Source organism: Fusarium oxysporum, chromosome II (assembly GCF_013085055.1).
Source record: "Fusarium oxysporum Fo47 chromosome II, complete sequence".
Lineage (NCBI taxonomy): Eukaryota > Fungi > Ascomycota > Sordariomycetes > Hypocreales > Nectriaceae > Fusarium > Fusarium oxysporum.
Window position 1 is genome coordinate 4,967,890 of NC_072841.1, and position 19,014 is coordinate 4,986,903.

The window sequence follows — 19,014 nt, forward strand, 5'->3', positions numbered from 1 at the left end:
ACAATCTGCTAAGAAGATCAGAGGATAGATTCAAAAGTTTCCATGTATCACGTTGTGTAACCACTTAAATGAAATCATGTGAGAATAACAATTGCAGATTCTATAGTCTAAATAAGCACTTAAGCTACCAGCCCCTAATGGCTCTCTAGTCCCGGGGAACAGCAGCAATAATTGTACCCTCACACTCTCCAAACCCAACAAGGCCATCCTCAGCATTACCAGACCAGCCGGTAATAGTAATACTATCACCGTCCTGAATAAACTTACGCTCCTCTCCTCCCTCTAACTTGACAAACTGCTTTCCGCCCATCGTCTGCTCAAGAAGACTTCCCTGTGTTCCCGGCTCAAGGCCAGAAATCGTTCCTGAACCGAGTAAATCTCCTGTGCGCAAGTTACACCCAGACACGGAATGGTGGGCGATCATCTGGGGCCAGGACCAGAGGAGGTTCTGGGATGAGACTTGGGTGATTTTCGTCTTGTTACCCTTGGCGGCTTCTCTGAGTCAGCATTACTCTATTGGGCAGTCTTGGGGGCGATAACTTACTGGTAATAGAAACCTCAAGGTTGATATCAAGGATCGAGTCCTCCCTCTTCTCATCAAGATACTTCTTGGGGGGCACCTCATTCTCCAACCCCCTCCCCCTAAAGCCCTCCAACGCATCCGCCAAAACAACCCACGGACTGATCGTCGTCCCGAAATTCTTGGCATTAAACGGCCCCAGCGGAACATACTCCCACTGTTGAATATCCCTCGCACTCCAATCATTCATAAGAACATATCCGAAAATATGCTCCTCCGCATTATTCACATCAACAGGAGCACCGAGCTTATTTCCCTTGCTGATAAACATACCGAGCTCCAACTCGATATCGAGTCGGGCACAGGGTTGGAACACAGGCTCTTTGGCTTGAGGGTTAGGGAGGACTTGGCCCCAGGGGCGGTGGAGAGGTGTTCCTGATACCACGACGGAACTTGCGCGGCCGTGGTATGCAACGGGGAGATGGTTGTAGTTTGGCTGCAGAGCGTTTGCGGCGCCGCGGAAGAGCGTTCCCACGGTGTGAGCGTGGTTGCGACCAGCGAAGAAATCAGTATAGTCGCCAATGCTAAGCGGCAGATGAGACTGAACATTCTCAATTGGAATGAGAGCTTGTTTTCGCAGGGACTCATTATTCTTGAGGATCTCAGGATACGGGGATTCTTGACGGAAGACATCTTGGAGATAAGCCCGTGTAGCTCTGTGCACAGGTCTTCCAAGACCAGCAAAGTCGTTGAGGGTCGTTTGAGAAAAGGCCTTTAGTTGATCGGAGGGAAAGTCTGCTAGTTTGGAGAAACCATTGTTTTGAGCAAAGACTGATAGGTCAAGAACATGTTGGCCGATTGCAATGGCAGGACGGTGAGTTGGTTCAGCAGATGTTGAAATAATACCAAAAGGAATGTTTGCCAGTGAGAAGTGGCTCTTAGAAGGGATAGTAAGCCAAGATGCCATTTTGAACGATTTTGAGAGAGAAGACGTTGAGAATGATACAACAATTTGACAACGAAATATCCTCAGTGGCAATACCGGTCTTTTAAATCCTCTGCAAATAAAGGACCCTCTATTTGAGATCATTATATCGCGCTGTAGAGTTGTATTAATGTCGTGATGCACGATAAGTGACCATCTTCAGCGCGGGGTCGTTTCGGAAATTTCCATGCTTTCCGAGATGGGTCGGATGGGCCGGGAAGTATCAACCACTCGGAAACTCGGGCTTGAACCGAAGAATATCGTTAAATAAAGCAGGAGGAACTGATTGATAAAGATTTCTTATCTACTCTTTTGAGCATGACATATGTGATTTAATCATTGCCAATATGCCTGTCACCAAATTTTCTACGCCTGAGAAGTATTCTTACCTCAATGGCTTCGATTCATTCCACGAGTAAGTCTCAACACTTCACCTTGAATATGAATAGTGACTAATGGAACTAGATCTGAGTCTATCAAAGGAGCACTGCCGATAGGCGCCAACTCCCCTCAAAAGCCCCCCTACGGCCTGTACGCCGAGAAGCTCTCCGGCACAGCCTTCACAGCTCCCCGCCATGAGAACCGTCAAACATGGCTGTACCGTATTCTTCCCTCTGCCTCACACTCAACCTACAAACGCTTTAGTGATCCTTCATCCCCAATTCTCAAAGCAAAACTAAACTATGAGCCCCAGCAACTCCGGTGGGATCCTTTCGACATTGATGAAAACGTCGATTGGGTTCGTGGTCTAAAGCTTGTCTCTGGCGCAGGTGATCCCACTGTTAAATCCGGTCTCGGAATCTACGTTTTCGCCGCGGGGAGGGACATGGACGCCAACACAGCTCTGTACTCGTCTGATGGTGAGATGCTTATTGTTGCGCAGCATGGAGTTTTGGATATTCAGACTGAGCTGGGACGATTGCTTGTGAGACCAAATGAGATTGCTATTATTCCTAGGGGAGTGAGATATAGGGTTACGCTGCCTGAGGGACCGGTGAGAGGGTATATCCTTGAGTTGTATCAGGGACACTTTCAACTGCCGGAGTTGGGACCTATTGGATCGAATTGTCTGGCAAATCCGAGGGACTTTCAGATCCCCGTTGCGGATTTCGATGAGGACACGAAGAGTACTTGGACTATTCTGAATAAGTTCAACAACGAGCTTTTTGTTGCTGAGCAGGGACATACGCCGTTCGATGTTGTTGCTTGGCATGGAAAGTGAGTATCCCTATCCAGTATTAACGGTTCAAAGCTAACCTTTACAGATGTGGGTTACAGACATAATTCTACGCATGTTGAGAGTATCTGCTGACAGTTACAGTCTACCCCTACAAATACGACCTAGGCCGCTTCTCCGTAATCGGCAGCACATCCTTCGACCACCCGGACCCCTCCATCTTCACCGTCCTAACCGGCCCCTCCGACCATCCCGGCACCGCCATCGCCGACTTTGTGATCTTCCCCCCTCGCTGGCTCGTGCAGGAAGACACATTCCGCCCGCCCTGGTACCACCGCAACACCATGTCTGAGTTCATGGGGTTAATCTGCGGCCAGTACGATGCTAAGACCGGCGGTGGATTTCAGCCCGCGGGTGCTAGTCTGCACAACATCATGAGTGCTCATGGTCCGGATGCTGATTCTTACGAGAGGGCGAGCAATGCTGAGTTGAAGCCTGTTAAGGTGGGGGAGGGGAGCATGGCGTTTATGTTTGAGAGTAGTTTGATGCTGGGGATTACGGATTGGGGTTTGGAGACGTGTAAGAAGGTGCAGCCGGATTATAATAAGCATAGCTGGGAGGAGCTGAAGGTGCACTTCAAGAGGCCATCTTAGATATAAGGCCGATGGCGATGGATCCAGCGTTTATATCTTGACTTACAGAAGGCCCGATACTCTTGGCTTATACTTAAGCTACAGAATTATGAAAAGTATCTATGAATAAAGGAATAATAAATAACGTCGTTGGAATATATATATATAATAGGACTACTAAGTTAAAAGATTGGAATTAATACTATGTATAAGCTTTGAAATACATGGGCTGGGCAGTAAGCAAATGTGAACAACAGTCAGAGAGAGAAAACCGGGAATTTTAGCCGGTCACCGTCATCGCGATGTTAGCGCAGTGGGGTATTGCGGATCAACACTGATCCGCCAGGCTTGAGGTGTTCACCAGACCCGTTACCAATCGTGGAGTCTGCACTCGCGAAAGATGACCTGTCCATACAGTAACTCGCAACAACTTGCAGGAGCCTCCGCAGCTAGCCCTTGTACGGCATGTCGCGCATTGATACACCCGCCTTGCCACAAGCTGTCCAGGAAAGGGGCTCCCTGCGCACGCTGGAGAAGGGCAAAAGTCAATTCATCGGCAGCTCCAGTGGCATCTACTTTGTAAACACAGTCCGACGAGCCTTCATAAGTGCCAACACGCGGCTGTCGTCTCGTCTTCTCGATACGACGCACCCGACTCCTGAGGAATGCATCGTTGCTGACGGTGAGGATGAGCAGCAAAGAACCAACGAGTCTTCTACGGATGCCTCTCTACTACCGTCTTCTTTTTGCTATGGCCCTGGAATACCTGCTGGGCTCGGCAGACCGCCTCAGCCGGAAGTTGCAAAGCAGCTTTTCATGACGTATTTCCAGACATGGCATCGCTTCTTTCCCTTTTTGCACGGTCCAACTATCCTTAAGAACATGGAGGATCTGTATAGTTCTTTTGATCAACACGGTGCAGCTTCAGAGCCCATCACGCCAAGGGTCCCAATGACACTTTCAAGAGCCCTCATCCTGCAGTGCATCTTCAATCTCGCAAGCCTGCATGACAGCAGCCAACTCCCAATAGCATCCGAGATCCAAAAGCCTACCGACGTGCTCTCTTATCTTCCTGGCCTTGCAGTCAAGGGAGATCTTGTTTCTATCCAAGCCCTTTTTGCGGCTGGTCTGCTCCTGGTCGCTCGCATGTCTCTCCGTGCAGCTGCGGTTGTCAGTGGCCTTCTATCCCGAGCCGTCTTTCTGGCAGGTCTTCATCGTTGTCCTTGCCGCTATGCAAAGCTTACAGCGGATGATTGTGATATTAGAAAGAGGCTTTTCTGGTGTATCTATGTCTTTGATCGGTATCTCTCCCAGGCTCTTGGGCACCCGTTGGGAATCCAAGACTCTGATATAGATGTCTGTCCGTTGAATGGGCCTGAGCTTCACCACCCTCAGCTATTTCCCACTGTCCCTTCAAGTCATAATGACGTTACTTCGCCATTTTCTGAGCGCTCAGCGAACTCGCCCAGTAGCCAGTTCAGGGATATTCCCATCTCCTCAAGACGGAGTGAAACAGGTTCAGGCAGGGCAACAAGCGAGGACAACTCTAGTCAGAAGCATCATCGTCATTCAAGTTTATCCTTTCAGGTCCAATACTCGCATCTTCTTGGTCGTGCCCTGGAGCTCTTCCACAAATCACTTCATATTCGATCCATCGACAGCGGGTCAATTCTCACACTTCAAACAGACATCAACGCATTGTGGAATGCACTTCCTTCATCTCTACAAGAATTTGATCTCTCATCTAATGCTAGTACTGACGGAAACCAAACTCAAACTTTCAATGAATCGGCACACTTCATCCTGCTCCACAGCCAATTAGTACTTTTAATTCATCGCCCTAGGCTATCTCTAGAGCCATCTACCCCAGAGTTCCAGTCCGCGATCCAAATCTGCATCAGCGAAGCGCGAGAGATAATTAAAATTATAAACAAGCAGCACAATGCAGGGTATGCTCTGTTCTGGCCGGGCTATCTCTCCGTCACATGGATGGCCGGCATCGTGTTGGCCTTTGCATGCCAACTGCGGCTCTACTCGGTGGAGAAAGGCAAGAGGTGAGAGAAAACTGCGAATTATCTTGATCCCGAATTAAATGTGTCCTTACCTGTCGTTCAAGGCCCCGTAACAATCTAACCAGTGTACTACTACGGAACTTTAGACGCATCTACTGACAAACTGAAGGGAGATTGCTATGTGCCTTGAGGCCCTGCTTCATATGTCCGAGCGATGGAAGCTTGCAAAGAATTGCCACGCTGTTCTCTCGGGTCTTACAGAAGCTTTCCAGGAGATGGAGCATACTGCAAAGAGACCGGCGTTTGATATCTTGGATTCTACATCCAATTCTGTACATCCACCCTCTATTCAAGAACCCGTAGGCAGGGACTCAGTATGTTCTACTGTGAACTCTGAAACTCGTCCCAGGAAAAGAGCAAGGCCAGATCCGGAATCGCGTTCCAGGTCAAATCAAAACAACGATGGATCTGGACAGCCTTCTAATCAAATATCTACCAATATCGTCAGCGCGTCCGCGGACGAACCACTGGGATACAGCTTTGGAACTTTTAATGCTACGGGCACGGCCATTGAAGATGACTTCCAATCTGTTGGTGATCCAGGCAGACTAAGTAATTGGGAGAGTGGGATGCCTGACCTGCTGGCTGGCGTTACTTGGGAATCACTGCTGGGAGGTATTAATCAGGATGATCCAACTTGGGATAATGCATTTTTCTAACCAATTCAATACAAATGAGACTCAAAAATAGGGAGAGTAAACTAGATTTAATTAATTATATGAAATATTCAGGTTATTATGATAAAAAAGGATAGAAATACTGATAGTAATATACATTGCTACTAGTACAATTCTTACTGGTCCATCGGCAAAAGTTTTAGCCGTTGCATCATAGTCACATAGTTTAATGCCTCATGTCATTCGCCACTCCATAAACCCGGCCTCCTCTCCACTCGTCCAGTTATTAATTTTTACCGACGGCCCAGTCGCATAACCAGTTACTGCTATTTCTATTTCTGGTGATTTAGCCAACAGTCGGCGAAATTATATAGCAACGATGCCGCCAGCCCGAGGCCGTGCAGCATGCAATATTTGCCGATCACGAAAGCAAAAGGTAAGGCAGAACCCTACACAGATCATAAATATTCCAAAAACTGTCCAAATTGCTCACACGAACGACTTTCATGCAGTGCGATGGGATCAGGTATGGTAACAAGTTGCTGCGTCAATGGACCAAGTGCTTATGTTAGAAGGCCAGCATGCTCAAGATGTCGAAGCTTCGGCTCCCAGTGTACTTGGCCAACAGTCTTGAAACGGTAAGGCTTATATTCATATGCCATGAATAGCAAATACTTATGGCATCCAGGGGTCCGCCCAAGGGGTATACGAAAGCATTGGAAACGCGGCTTCGGGAGACTGAACTGGTTTTGATACGGCTCCTACATTCAACAAATGACAAGGACTTATTAGCTCGTGCCTTCAATGACGACGCCCAAGACTTAGTCAACGGGCAAATCACCGAGCACAACTCATCAGGCATAGGCGAACAGAAAATGCTAGCGCTGATGGATCATTGGGAGCGCTTCCCCCTCCGGACAGCTGATAACGTTGAGCAGTGGATTGAGCAAGTCACAAAGAACTCTGTTGTGCAAGATCGGGTTGAAAACCAGCCGAATGAGGAGATGCCGGAACTATCACAAGCAGTGAAACCTTATGACAATATCAATCATCAGCCCGAGGCTGATATTCAGAGCCACGTCAGTACTGGGGATGATCTGTCGGTTGAAAGTCATTGCCATGGCCATGCAATCGACCAAGACCCAATATCCCAGGCACCTATGGAGATTGCATCGGTAGACATCATACAAGCTCCTGAACCAGCAGATGTAGCCAATAAGTTGCGAAATATCACCACGTCTCATGGGATTGAACTACCAGCAGACTTCAAGCAACAATTTCTATGGTAGCGTGGAATGGTTTCAGATAGTCTTCTTGTTTATTCCAGATATGGGTGGCCCTAAATCCTCCTATTCTTTGGTTCTGTTCAGATGTGCAAGGAAGAAACCATACAGGTAATATTATTCTGCCATGAAATGAAAAGTTAAAAGTCCAAAATTAGTAAACTAATTTATTTTCTATCTAAAACTCATCCTGATCATTTCGCTATTTTATGCATATACAGCCATAGACGAGCAGCCGACCATCCAACGGGTCAAAAAGCTTACTTATTTTCCAGCTACGAATGATAAACCCGTTTGGATGTTCACCCTCAGCTCTTCAACAGCCTTTTCAAGGAGGATCCTTTCATCATCTGACAAATTGCCAATAGGAAGGACCTCACGTGCTCCTTGCTCACCCAGCTTGACTTTGACGGAAAAGTAGTCGACCTGAAGCTGGGTCGAGATCTCCTTTCCTCCACTGATCCCTGGCAGATAGACATAAGCCTCTTCGATGGCTGGGGTTCCGGAACTCGCGGTAAGCAGGGCCTTGACAAATCTGAAACCCGCATAAGCCATACAAGTCGTAGCACTGCCGGCTCCTTTCTTGCTCTTCACGATTTCATCACCACCAAATTGTACACCTGTTGTGACTAGTTAACTAACAGCCGATATCTGTTCTCTGAGCGGGAAAGGCATACGGTTTATAACGTTTGGTAGTTCGGCACCGAGGTCAATAGGGGGCTGAGCCTGGCTGTAGAGAGGAAGAATGGTAGCACCGCTGTGGCCACCGATAACGGGGACTTTGATGCTGGTAGGATCGGCGTCGCCGCCAAGAGCGTGTGCAGCAAATGTTGACGCTCGCACGACATCCAAAGTAGTTACGCCGAAAAGGCGCGCGGGTTCAAATACACCGGCTGTACGCAAAGTCTCGGCTGCAACTGGAACTGTTGAGTTCACTGGATTGGTAATGATACACGAAATGGCCTTCGGGCAGGTCTTTGCAACTTGGGTGAAGATGCCTCTAATGATTGAAGCGTTGGTCTAAGAATCTGTGAACATGCTGCTGGCTAATCAACAGGGAGCAAAGTTCTCACATTGAACAGGTCTAAGGTGATAATTAATGACATGCCCTGGCGAGATACTTTGCGAGGGTGGACTTACCATCCCGAGTCATTCCTGGTTTCCTGGCAATCCCAGCAGTGACGACGACAATGTCGGCTCCGCTGAGTGCCTTGGCCAACCCATCATCAGCAGGTAAAAAGCCAGAGACAGTCGCTTTGGTGTCAATGTGGTTGAGATCGGTGGCAATGCCAGGTGTATGGACGAGATCGTAGAGGGCGATTTCCGTAAAGAGATTGCTCTATTCGCCCAGTCAGCGTTTGGAGCACGTGTGAATGCGCAGACTGCTCACAGCTTTGCAAAGGAGACTAAGAGGGGTCCCAATCTGACCAGCAGCACCAAGAAGAGCAATCTTTGTCATGGCGGATGGTTGTTAATGAATGAGCTGGTTGTTTTAAACAAGTATGTGATCATGCAACACATGTGCATGGCCCCGCCAAACCCTGGAGATAATGGCATGGCTTTATAGCCAGTACTTTGCGATGATGCGAGTCAAGCAACAATGGTAGTTCGGGTGAAATATAGCGACGGCAAAGCTTTGTACCGATTGCCTTGAGCCTTTTGTTCGGTTGGTCTATTGTCAGACGTTGGTGGATCTGATGATCACGCTCAGATTGGCCAGCTTTGTCTTCGTAAGACGTGACGGTGGATAAAACAGCTCTAAAGCGGGGGTAGTCTTGGTCGGGTCAAATGGCGATGATAGCTCAGCGTAGCACGTCCTGGAATATGCATACAAATAAACACAGTCATATCAAAACGAATTATATCAGGAAACAGTTGGTTGGCTTTGAGTACGAGTTGCTTATCTCACGTCACATTTCTACGTCCAGTGGCCTAATATACTTATGAACCTCTAGCAAACTTGAAAGGCCACTCGTCTATTGTGTTACCTGATCGATAACAAAACCTTACAGACGTGCTTTTATTTTTCCTCCGATTTGCTGCCGAATTTACCAGCCGTTCGGGCTGGCCACACTGTTGCGTTGCACAGTGCATAAGTTCATCACCTCGATAAACGTACACAAAGAAAACAAAGTTAAATAAACATCTATAATTCTTTCCTTCAGATCACCATAAAATGGGGTTATTATTTTACAAATATTTCCATTTTATGGCCCTAGACATCTCTGGTACAGTTGCTAGGAGATCGTTGCAGCCCAGCGTGCTCTGGAACAGGTGTAAGAAGAGGCTCCCCCAAAACAGCCCGTCGCGCATTCTTCATAGCACATGTCTCCATTTTTGTCAGAGTCTCTACCGTGTGCGTTCCCAAATGTGGCACAAGAAGAGCCCTCTCGTTCTTCAAGAGGCGTTCGTTGATCATAGGTTCATGCTCATAAACATCCAGGCCAACAGCAGCAATTTTACCCGAATCTAGTGCCTCAGCCAGTGCATTTTCGTCAATGACGGCACCTCGAGCGGTGTTGATAATGATGACTCCATCCTTCATCCTGGTGATTTGTTCGGCGCCAATGAGATGCCTTGTCTGAGCGTTCAGCGGAATGTTAATGCTGATCATATCACTCTCAGAAATCAGCTTTTCGAAAGATACATATGTCGCACCCGCTGCTTGGTCAGGGGGCAGTTCTGAGCGGTTGTGATATTGTGTGATGATACCGAAGGGCTCACATCGCGCTTTGAGGGCACGCCCAATTCGGCCCATTCCCAGGATACCTAACACTTTGCCTTCTGGATCACGGCCGAAATCAATTCCCGTCTTGAAGTTTCCCCTGCGTAAAGAGCCAAGGGATGGGTTGAGTTGCCGCAATGATCCCAGCAATAGCCATAGAGCCAGGTCGGCTGTGGCATTGGTGACGGGGTCAGGCGCGTAGGTGACGGTAATTCCTCGATCGGCGCAAGCCTTGACATCAATTTGATCATATCCTGACGACGCAACTATAAATATCATGTCGACGAATACAGAAATAGAAGCACTTACCTGCTCCGTTGTGACAAATAAACTTGCAGCTCGGTGGGAGATGCTCAATGAACTCGACGTCGAAGTTCCCAGCAACCTATAGCATGTTAAAACACATACATGTGCAGACAAAGATAAGTTAGACTTGGAATACTGACAGCACCACTTGCTGATGTCCTGTAAATCACATGAATGTCCTTATACTTGTCCTGAATATCCTTGAAGAATTCTTGCCTGTTCGTGCTGGTGACCACCTCAACTCTGGCGACCTCCTGCAGCTCTTCATATGCTGCCTTGGCGTGCCTAACCGGGCTGAAGAAGAGAATGAAGGGTTTGGGTGTCTGCATATCGCGCTGCGTAATCATATCCGATGAATGTCATCGACTAAGATTTGATTCAGATGCTATTTGTGACGGGTTTATTTATCGGGTGATGGGGACCTATACCTTGAGCTTGATTTAGCCCAAGTCGGCTTTCAGATTACCCGAGGAGCAACCAACACAATATACATGGTAAAAGAATTCACCGATGGTGCCGGTTTTCCGTTCAAATAGTGGGCCATTCCTCATCCTCCATGGGTTTTTGTTTATCTCCTCAACCTTTCCATGGGGCCAGTGTTAGTTCAAATCTCTATGGGATAGGGATATTAGGGGCGGCACGGCGCTGACCAATAGCCCACTACAGTATGATGTATCCGTTACAGTACAGGCTGATTAAAATAGGAACATTTAGAGGGAGTTGAAGGTGCACTCTGAGAGGCTGTCAGAATGAGATAGCCTGATAGTACAAGAGAATGATAGCTAAATGTGGTATTGTATTGACGCTCTGAAACTACGTTCTATGTTACTGTGCATACATGCACATGAGTCCTTTGAATGAGTCGTGGTCCAGAAGCTCCGCTGCTGTGATTCGGTTCTCGTGTTGGTAGACAAGTCCCCTTCGTAGTATCGACAATACCAGCTCCAACTCCCTTGCGCCAACATCAGGACGAAGCTGAGTGATCCTCTCCTTCAGATAAGACTCTGGATCCATTTGCCAATTCTGGTCATACCATTTATCCTCACCCGAGCCACCGACGTGGTATGTTCCCTTCCAAGACTCTGGAAGGGGACCAAGGGCAAGAACAATGGATGAAACCACTGATGCATGACTCCAACCTTGGAATAGATACGTTCCTGTATACAGTTCGAAGAAGATGCACATGTAACTCCAAATATCAGAGCCATAAGACGGGTTGATGTTATGTACCCGCTCAGGAGCGCAGTATGTAGGAGGTGATTGCATCTTCTGAGTCGATGTACCAGCTTTGTGAGCTAGACCAAAGTCACCGAGAACGATGAAATCTCCTATGAGTTCCTCTTTTGGCTTCATTGGCATAACCAGTTCGCCATCTTTCCACTGCTCAGTCCATAGTTTCATTTTTCTCGGTCTCCCGATTTGCTTGTACTTTTCAGATATAATGTTATTGAGAGGTCGTAGAGTGTACATTATGTTGGCAGTATTTAAGTCTGCATATGAATTAGCTTTGATATCATTTCTGTTGGGTGACCGTACCTGCATGGACAATCTCAGCTTCGTGAAGTGCTTTTAAGGCCTTGAGTAACTGTACTGCAAATAGCATCCTGGTAGCGATAGACGCTTTTCTAGGTGGGTAATTTCTCAAGTTTGGTCCTTGGGGGGGAAAGACGAAAACACGGTGTTGACCATGCGGGCTAGGCAGCAGAAACGTTCGATGATAGAGTAACAAATACGTCAAATCCTTTGCTGTGCTGATGATCTCGCTCTGCATTTGACAGTCACGGTCATCGAGACTCCCCAGCATCAAGATCTTGAGCGCCACATCTCTATTTTCAGTCATATCTTGCGCTACCCAAACAGTCGAGAAAGCGCCATGACCAAGTTTATGGATAATGCGATACCGCTCGACGATAATGTCACTGATAAAAATTGGGTAGCAAAATCCTTTAGGGTAGAGGTTGATATCTTCGCAGGCGAATTCCACATCGGGCTCTTCATCGGAGTCGACAAAATCGCCCCAGTCTTCAGCATCTTCATTCTCGAAAATTGACTCCTCTATCAATGGCGCTGACTGTGTTGAGCCACCGGGTAGAGAGTATGTAGTCGGAACCCGATTCATGATTGCATCTGGTGCCTTGTTCCGCATCCACATAAAATCTGAGAGGAGTGGAGGTGCAGAAATCCGAGCGTCGGAGCCGAAGCGGCGATGTGACCTTCGGTCAACTGCGACTTTGACAATATTCAATCAAGCGGTATTGACGATCTCACCAAAGCCAGTCAGTTCCCCCGTAACGTATCCCGCGGACCCCATACGGCGTTTCCCTCTAGATTGAGTTTGATCTAAATTCTCATCCCCCAACACCCAATCAACATCAGCCTCTAGATCCCCAGGTTAGGCGAACTCGACTGCGGGATTCCCTAGCTCCCATCACTCTAAACCCCTTCCGGCAGGTCGACACGCCCAGAAGCTCAACCCCTTCACAGGCTTAGCGCTTTCAGCAGGTCAACCCATTCAGAAGGTCGATGCGCTGAACCTTCCATCTCAGAATTGCTGCCACTTTCATCGTAGTCTTGACCCCCCTCATATTGATAAGACCCTGTAATTCCATTCCGTTACCTTTACTTTTTATTTTCCGTCCGTCCCTTCTCATATTATCTTTCTTATCATACGCGGGCGTAAGCATGTCTTCAACGATTCTCACCAATGGCCGTTTCGTCGGCGATGATGACTCGCATCGAGAGTGCATGATCGTCGAAGGATCTCAAATCGCCTACATCGGGTCCGAAAACGACAAAGCAGTCCAAGACGCAAAATCTCAAGGCGCAGAAATTCTGGATCTTGGCAATCGCGTCGTTCTTCCTGGTTTTATCGACAGTCATGTTCATCTTTTATTCTTCGGTCTATCACAGCAAAAACTCGATCTTGGGGGTTGTAAATCCCTACAAGAGATTCGACAGCGTATAACAGACTTTGCCGCTGCAAATCCTGACCTACCCAAGATCCTGTGCAGAGGATGGCTTCAATCTGCGACGGACGGAGTTGCTCTTGCGGCTATGATTGATGATATTGACCCACGACCTATTTTTATCGATTCGAATGACCTTCACTCCGCGTGGTGCAACACTGCTGCTTTGAAAGAACTTCCAATTGATGAGATCAAGGCGAAGTGCCCGGAGCATCTTACATGCGATGAGGATGGCAACCCGACTGGACTTTTGGCAGAATGGGCCGTCACAGCATTTATCTGGCCCTTTTTGATTCAATCACTGTCCATGGACGATAAACTTGAAGCCCTGGAACGAGCCGTTCAAGCTTACTCTGCTGAAGGCTACACTGGCGTTATCGACATGGCGATGGATGCAGTAGCTTGGGAGGCGTTACAGACGTTGCGAGAGAGGAAGGGGATCAATCTTCACATCGCAGCTCATTGGTTCGTTCCATACGAAGCTGATGAGAAGGTACTCGATGAGAAGATCCAAGAAGCTATCGACATGCACAGTAGATTCCATCCTTCAAAATCGCCAGAGTTCTGTATCGTGGGCGTTAAGCTTATGTGCGATGGTGTCGTTGATGGCTGCACAGCTGCATTGTCTTATCCCTACGGCGAATCAACTGATCTGATTCAACCTCTATGGCCCGGCGAAGCAATGAACCGCGTTCTTTCACAAATCACGAAAGCTGGAATGCAATGCGCCATCCATGCTATAGGCGACGTAGCAGTCTCCCAAGCCATCTCCGCCATCGCAAGCACCAACAATCCCACCGCGCGTCACCGCATCGAACATCTCGAGATGGCCACCACCGAAGACGCCCGACGTCTCGGCAGCCTAGGAATCACAGCCTCCGTACAACCAGTCCACAGCGATCCCGCCATTCTCGAAGGCTACGAAAAGCTGGTGAAACCCTCAGCGTGGAAACACTGCTTCCCCTACAAAGAATGTCTCGACGGACACGCGAATGTCGCTATTGGTACAGATGCACCTACGGCGCGACATTTACCGTTCCCGAACTTGTATAATGCTACGACGAGAAAGTCGGCGCTGGAGCCTGAGAGGGAGACGGTTACTAATGGGGATAGTGCGTTGACGCTGGAGCAGGCTGTGAGGGGGGCGACGTATGGGGCTGCGTATTCGAGATTTGCGGAGGGCTGGACGGGGAGGTTGGAGAAGGGGTTGAGGGCGGATTTTATGGTGTTACCAGGGGCTGTGAAAGTCGATGGGTTATTGGAGATGAAGGTTGATGAGACGTGGTTTCGGGGTGAGAGGGTTTATAAGAAGTAGTTCTCGATTATGCGTTAACACTGTAGTTGCGTAGAACTGGTGTATATTATTGTTTAGCTATTCTACATACAAAAAGAGAGAGATCAGATCATGTTATTAAAATGGCTGTCATAGCTTGACTCTAGAATAGTAATCGAGTAGACATGACGATGTATTCTCGGCCCGACCAACAAGCTAATTTCTGCTACCCCAGACCGCCCCATCCCGTTATCACTCTAACATCATACTGCCCATATCTTATCTCCAACTCACCCATAACAATGTCACGCTCAAGAACTGGCTGTTCAACATGCAAAAGACGCCATCGAAAATGTGACGAGACAAAACCAACATGTCTCGAATGTCAAAAGAATAACCTCACCTGCGAAGGCTATGCTCTTAAGTTACAGTGGGATGTAGGGGTTGCGTCGAGGGGAAAGCTTACTGGTGCTTCACTTCCTGTTCTGGGCGCTGGTAATGAGAGGAAGAGGGAGAGGGGGCTGGAGATTGATGGTGCGGAGGGGTCTTTTGGGCAGTTCCAGGCTTTGCCACTTGGACAAGTGGAGGCGAGTGGCCTGGGATCGGAGGTTTTGATGGACATGGAGTATCCAGTAATCGAGACTGAAGAACCGCAGTGGCTCCAAAGAAGAAGTGACCAAGAAAAACAACTCTTCAAAGAATGTAAGCCGCCCACCAACGCCTATACCGCCCCACTGACAATCAAGTTATACAAAAAACCGTCTTTCTCTTCTACTCTACCTCTACAGAAGACCCATTCCCTCTTGAACTCCAACGCCTCGCCCTCCAAAACGAACCACTGTATCTCGGGCTAATTGCCACCCACGTATACAACACCAATCCTCGAAACCCACCACCTTTATTTCATGATCTCTGTAATCAAAGTCTCCGTCTTTTTCGCGAGCAGCTAAGTCGGTTTGATGGGACGTTGGATGGGGGTCTGATCAACGCTGGTGTCTTCCTCTGCACACTCCACGTAAGTCCCCCCATCCTCTCAGATCTCAAGTACTGATTAGGTAGTTGTTCCAAGGGATCCCCTGGACGGCGCATTTGAATCACATGATGTGGGTATACCACCTGTTCCCGCAGTCCAAAAACGCTCATCGAATTGGGGATCTGGAATATCGCTTTTCGCTTGAGGCCATGGCGATAATGGATATTCCCACTTTTGTTCGCGGGCGCGACACACCGACGCTTGGAATCTGGGGTTTTCTCCGCTCGGCTCAGAAAGCGTCTTCAACGGGGCTAGTTGGCGGTGTCGAAAGTGTCTCGGGCTTACCGCGAAGTCTACTCGATATCTTCGGTCGAATGGCACATGAAGATGTGGAGAAGGCCCTTGCGGATTGGGAGGGCCATGAGGGGTCTATTCCGCATGTTCATCTCTGGGAAGCCTTTCGGCTATCAGGCATACTATTGAGTCGACGACATAAGCGCACACATTCTGACTCACCATCCAACGAGATACTCGTATGTCGTCTAGTAGCAACCCTCGACGCACTATACGAAACTCGACAGCGTGAAGAATACGCCCACATCCTCGCTACGAACAGCATGCTGTATCCCTACACCGCAGCCCGTCTCGAAGTAACTATTCTGCAAACACGACCAACCTGGGTACAAACACTACGCCGATGCGGCAGTATCTGTGACGCATACCGCGACACACCTAATGCACTAATTCTAGAGGAAATACTAGATAAGGCGTTGGAAAGGGGCGATAATGATGTTGATCTTGATAAAGAGACGAAATTGAGAGGCGTTGAGTTGAGTTTGTTTTAGCTAGGCTGTTTTAGGATGGTCGACACGCAGCCAATGAGGTGTTACAAGTGTTATCTGGATGGGTGGGTGGACCTACTGCTTGGATGCTAGGCCCATCGGTATACCCCGCAAAATACCGATGGGTTGGTGAAAGATTTCTCCAGGATTGGGGTAAGCCGGTTTCGGGAGATAAGGGGGATTGTTATAAATCTGGGGTATCCTCGAGGACTTGGCTGAGAGGACAACAGGTTATTGACCTGACGAGCATCTCACTATTCCTTCGCCTTTGTTATTTTCTTCGAGTTATTGACAAAGATGGATAGCGAGTTGAGCTTCCCCCCTGGGACTTCTCGTCTCCTCAGTCAGTTGCATCGCCATCAACCACCCGGTATACGTAGGTACTGACATATTGTGCAGGTCGCTCTGAGATTATTCTAGTTCCAACACCCTCACAGGATCCCAACGATCCTCTGGTCAGTTACGCTCTTCCCCCTTAGCGTCTCATCTAACCATCCCCAGAACTGGAGCAAACGGCGAAAAGCATGGAACTTCACCCTCGTTCTCGCCGTAACAGTGGCATTCTTCTCAGCGTACGTCCTCATCCCTCCCTACCCCATCCTCATCCAACATTAACAACTTCAGCATCGTCATGCAAATGGTCCTATGGCAACAAATGATCATCGACATGCACGTAACCTACGACCAACTGAACTACGGCGTCGCCTTCAACTCAGCCGGTCTCGCCCTCGGAAGTTTCCTCTTCATCCCACTCGCTCGAAAATACGGTTCCCGTCCATGCTATATCCTCTCCACTGGTCTTATGGCTGCTGTCTCGTGGTGGAGTGGCAGGATGGAGACGGTGGGGGAGATGTATGTCACGAATTTCCTCTCGGGTCTTGCTGCGAGTATCAATGAGACCATTTCGGAGATCACGGTAAGTGGACAGGATGCAATGATGGGTGGTAGACGGGTACTGACAGGATTCAGATTGCAGATTTGTTCTTTGTTCATCAGCGAGGTACAGCAAATGGGTTTTATATCATGGCTGTCATGGTCGGTCAATTCGTCTGTCCCTGCATCGTGGGTGTCCAAGCAGCAGCTCAAGACTGGCGATGGATATACTACACCACCGGCATCGTCCTGACCGTCCTCTTCCTCCTCTTCATCTTCTTCTTTGAAGAGACAAAGTTCATCCCCGTCACAATTGGAGAAACACGTAATACCTCAAGTCAAGGCACACCTTCACTCAAGAACCCGAAGGATGACCCAACACAAGCCGACATCCAAGACTCGGACCTCAACTCAGAGACTCACCCACCCCGACTCACATACAAACAACGAATGCGCTTCATAACACGCACAGACGAACCCCTTTGGCGTAATTACCTCGTACCCCTCAAGATGTTCCTCTTTCCCCACGTCCTCTTCTCAGCCCTTCAGGTAGCTAGCTGCGTCGCTTTTCTCATCCTTCTCACATCATCTATATCCATGATCTTTTCCGCACCGCCATATAACTTTAACACAGCAGGCGCGGGCCTCATGTCTCTCGGTCCGTTTGTGGGAAACTTCCTGGGAAGTGTCTATGGTGGTGTGCTTGGTGATTGGGTTGTTGTCAAGTTGGCCAAGAGAAACAAGGGGATTTTTGAGCCGGAGATGAGGTTGTATATTCTTTTGTTGCCGGCGCTTCTTATGGGTGGGGGACTTGTTCTCTTTGGGATATCTGCTGATAAGGTAAGTACTGTGTTAGATGTTGAATAAGCCCACGGTCTAACTTGTGTGATAGGGCTGGCACTGGATCTATCCTAGTATTGGCGGTGCCATGTTTGGCTTTGGCATGGCATCCATGATTGATATATCATGCACCATTGTCATCGACATCTACCAAACCGTACGTCGACTGAACCAAACCTTCAAGACAGCCACTGACAAGTACTAGCTCACAGCAGAGGCCTTCATCTCTGTTACGTTCATCCGCAACATCCCCTCCATTGGAGTTCCCTTTGGTGTTGTTGGCTGGATATCATCCATCGGCATCTCAAAACTCTTCATCATCAGCGGATGCATCGCTACTCTTGTTTGTCTGTTGTTTATCCCCTGCGCTATCTGGGGTCGACGTGTTCGCGAAAACACATGGCAGATGTATCAGTCTGTACGGGAGTTGAAGGGAGCAGCTCGACACTAAGACTAGTTTTCACGGCGGAATTACAGCCAGATACTTCAAAAATTGATCTCCTTTCTCTATCCTACCTACTTTTAGATGACTTGACTAAACATGTATGACAGCTGTACGCTACCGTCATTTTAACCCTACTGAAGATCTGGCAGCAGACGCATCACGAAAGTGTATACGTGCATCAAGAAATTCCGTCGGAAAGCTTTTTATTGGAACGCAAGTAGTTGGAACCGCATTGGACAATGGAAGTGTTGATAACACCACAGATAGTTGACTTGCCTGACTTGTAAGGAGCCGCGATATGAAATACTTATCCCCGAGAGGAGACGAGAAATGAAGTATCGGATTGGCTACTGTACGTGGATAATGAACACCTTTTCGGGTGCAGGTGGTATCATGAAGTCTGGCAGTTGAAAGCGGCTATCCTAGGTATATTGACAGGGTTCTTTAGATAGCTGGATCGCCTTCTTAGTCTATGTGAGATAGAT

At 48.3% G+C, this 19,014-nt stretch overlaps 8 protein-coding genes across 8 annotated transcripts; 4 read left to right on the forward strand and 4 right to left on the reverse strand.

Moving 5' to 3' along the window:
• Window positions 1-69: 69 nt before the first annotated feature.
• Window positions 70-1,667, reverse strand: FOBCDRAFT_216372 (uncharacterized protein). The gene is made up of 2 exons (XM_031174848.3): window positions 545-1,667; window positions 70-492 (listed from the first exon to the last, which is right to left on the reverse strand). Exons 1-2 carry the CDS (start codon window positions 1,608-1,610, stop codon window positions 146-148), a joined length of 1,413 nt encoding a protein of 470 aa, XP_031051633.3. The 5' UTR covers window positions 1,611-1,667; the 3' UTR covers window positions 70-145.
• A 185-nt stretch (window positions 1,668-1,852) lies between these two features.
• On the forward strand, window positions 1,853-3,335 carry FOBCDRAFT_237345 (Homogentisate 1,2-dioxygenase; the record flags this gene model as incomplete). Its single annotated transcript, XM_059610128.1, has 4 exons — window positions 1,853-1,920; window positions 1,971-2,723; window positions 2,771-2,772; window positions 2,827-3,335. The coding sequence occupies 4 exons, from the start codon at window positions 1,853-1,855 to the stop codon at window positions 3,333-3,335; spliced, it is 1,332 nt and encodes a 443-aa protein (XP_059464258.1).
• A 383-nt stretch (window positions 3,336-3,718) lies between these two features.
• Window positions 3,719-6,087, forward strand: FOBCDRAFT_216376 (fungal-specific transcription factor domain-containing protein). Its single transcript, XM_031174850.3, has 2 exons — window positions 3,719-5,368; window positions 5,496-6,087. Exons 1-2 carry the CDS (start codon window positions 3,780-3,782, stop codon window positions 6,043-6,045), a joined length of 2,139 nt encoding a protein of 712 aa, XP_031051635.3. The 5' UTR covers window positions 3,719-3,779; the 3' UTR covers window positions 6,046-6,087.
• Window positions 6,088-6,593: 506 nt separating this feature from the next.
• Window positions 6,594-7,292, forward strand: FOBCDRAFT_289253 (uncharacterized protein; the record flags this gene model as incomplete). Its single annotated transcript, XM_059611739.1, has 2 exons — window positions 6,594-6,616; window positions 6,692-7,292. 2 exons carry the CDS (start codon window positions 6,594-6,596, stop codon window positions 7,290-7,292), a joined length of 624 nt encoding a protein of 207 aa, XP_059466834.1.
• Window positions 7,293-7,550: 258 nt separating this feature from the next.
• FOBCDRAFT_127028 (lactate/malate dehydrogenase) lies at window positions 7,551-8,745 on the reverse strand (the record flags this gene model as incomplete). The annotated part of the gene is made up of 5 exons (XM_031174853.2): window positions 7,551-7,906; window positions 7,964-8,306; window positions 8,360-8,370; window positions 8,427-8,625; window positions 8,677-8,745. 5 exons carry the CDS (start codon window positions 8,743-8,745, stop codon window positions 7,551-7,553), a joined length of 978 nt encoding a protein of 325 aa, XP_031051638.2.
• A 756-nt stretch (window positions 8,746-9,501) lies between these two features.
• On the reverse strand, window positions 9,502-10,646 carry FOBCDRAFT_248420 (2-hydroxyacid dehydrogenase UNK4.10; the record flags this gene model as incomplete). Its single annotated transcript, XM_059610838.1, has 3 exons — window positions 9,502-10,265; window positions 10,321-10,396; window positions 10,458-10,646. 3 exons carry the CDS (start codon window positions 10,644-10,646, stop codon window positions 9,502-9,504), a joined length of 1,029 nt encoding a protein of 342 aa, XP_059464259.1.
• Window positions 10,647-11,142: 496 nt separating this feature from the next.
• Window positions 11,143-11,787, reverse strand: FOBCDRAFT_237348 (kinase-like domain-containing protein; the record flags this gene model as incomplete). The annotated part of the gene is made up of 1 exon (XM_031174855.3): window positions 11,143-11,787. The coding sequence occupies one exon, from the start codon at window positions 11,785-11,787 to the stop codon at window positions 11,143-11,145; it is 645 nt and encodes a 214-aa protein (XP_031051640.3).
• Window positions 11,788-12,860: 1,073 nt separating this feature from the next.
• On the forward strand, window positions 12,861-18,535 carry FOBCDRAFT_177744 (amidohydrolase family-domain-containing protein; the record flags this gene model as incomplete). Its single annotated transcript, XM_059608534.1, has 11 exons — window positions 12,861-14,594; window positions 14,729-15,258; window positions 15,303-15,571; window positions 15,616-16,062; window positions 16,111-16,363; window positions 16,771-16,826; window positions 16,873-16,943; window positions 16,996-17,287; window positions 17,368-18,084; window positions 18,137-18,241; window positions 18,290-18,535. The coding sequence occupies exons 1-11, from the start codon at window positions 13,000-13,002 to the stop codon at window positions 18,533-18,535; spliced, it is 4,581 nt and encodes a 1,526-aa protein (XP_059466835.1). The 5' UTR covers window positions 12,861-12,999.
• Between the last annotated feature and the right edge of the window lie 479 nt (window positions 18,536-19,014).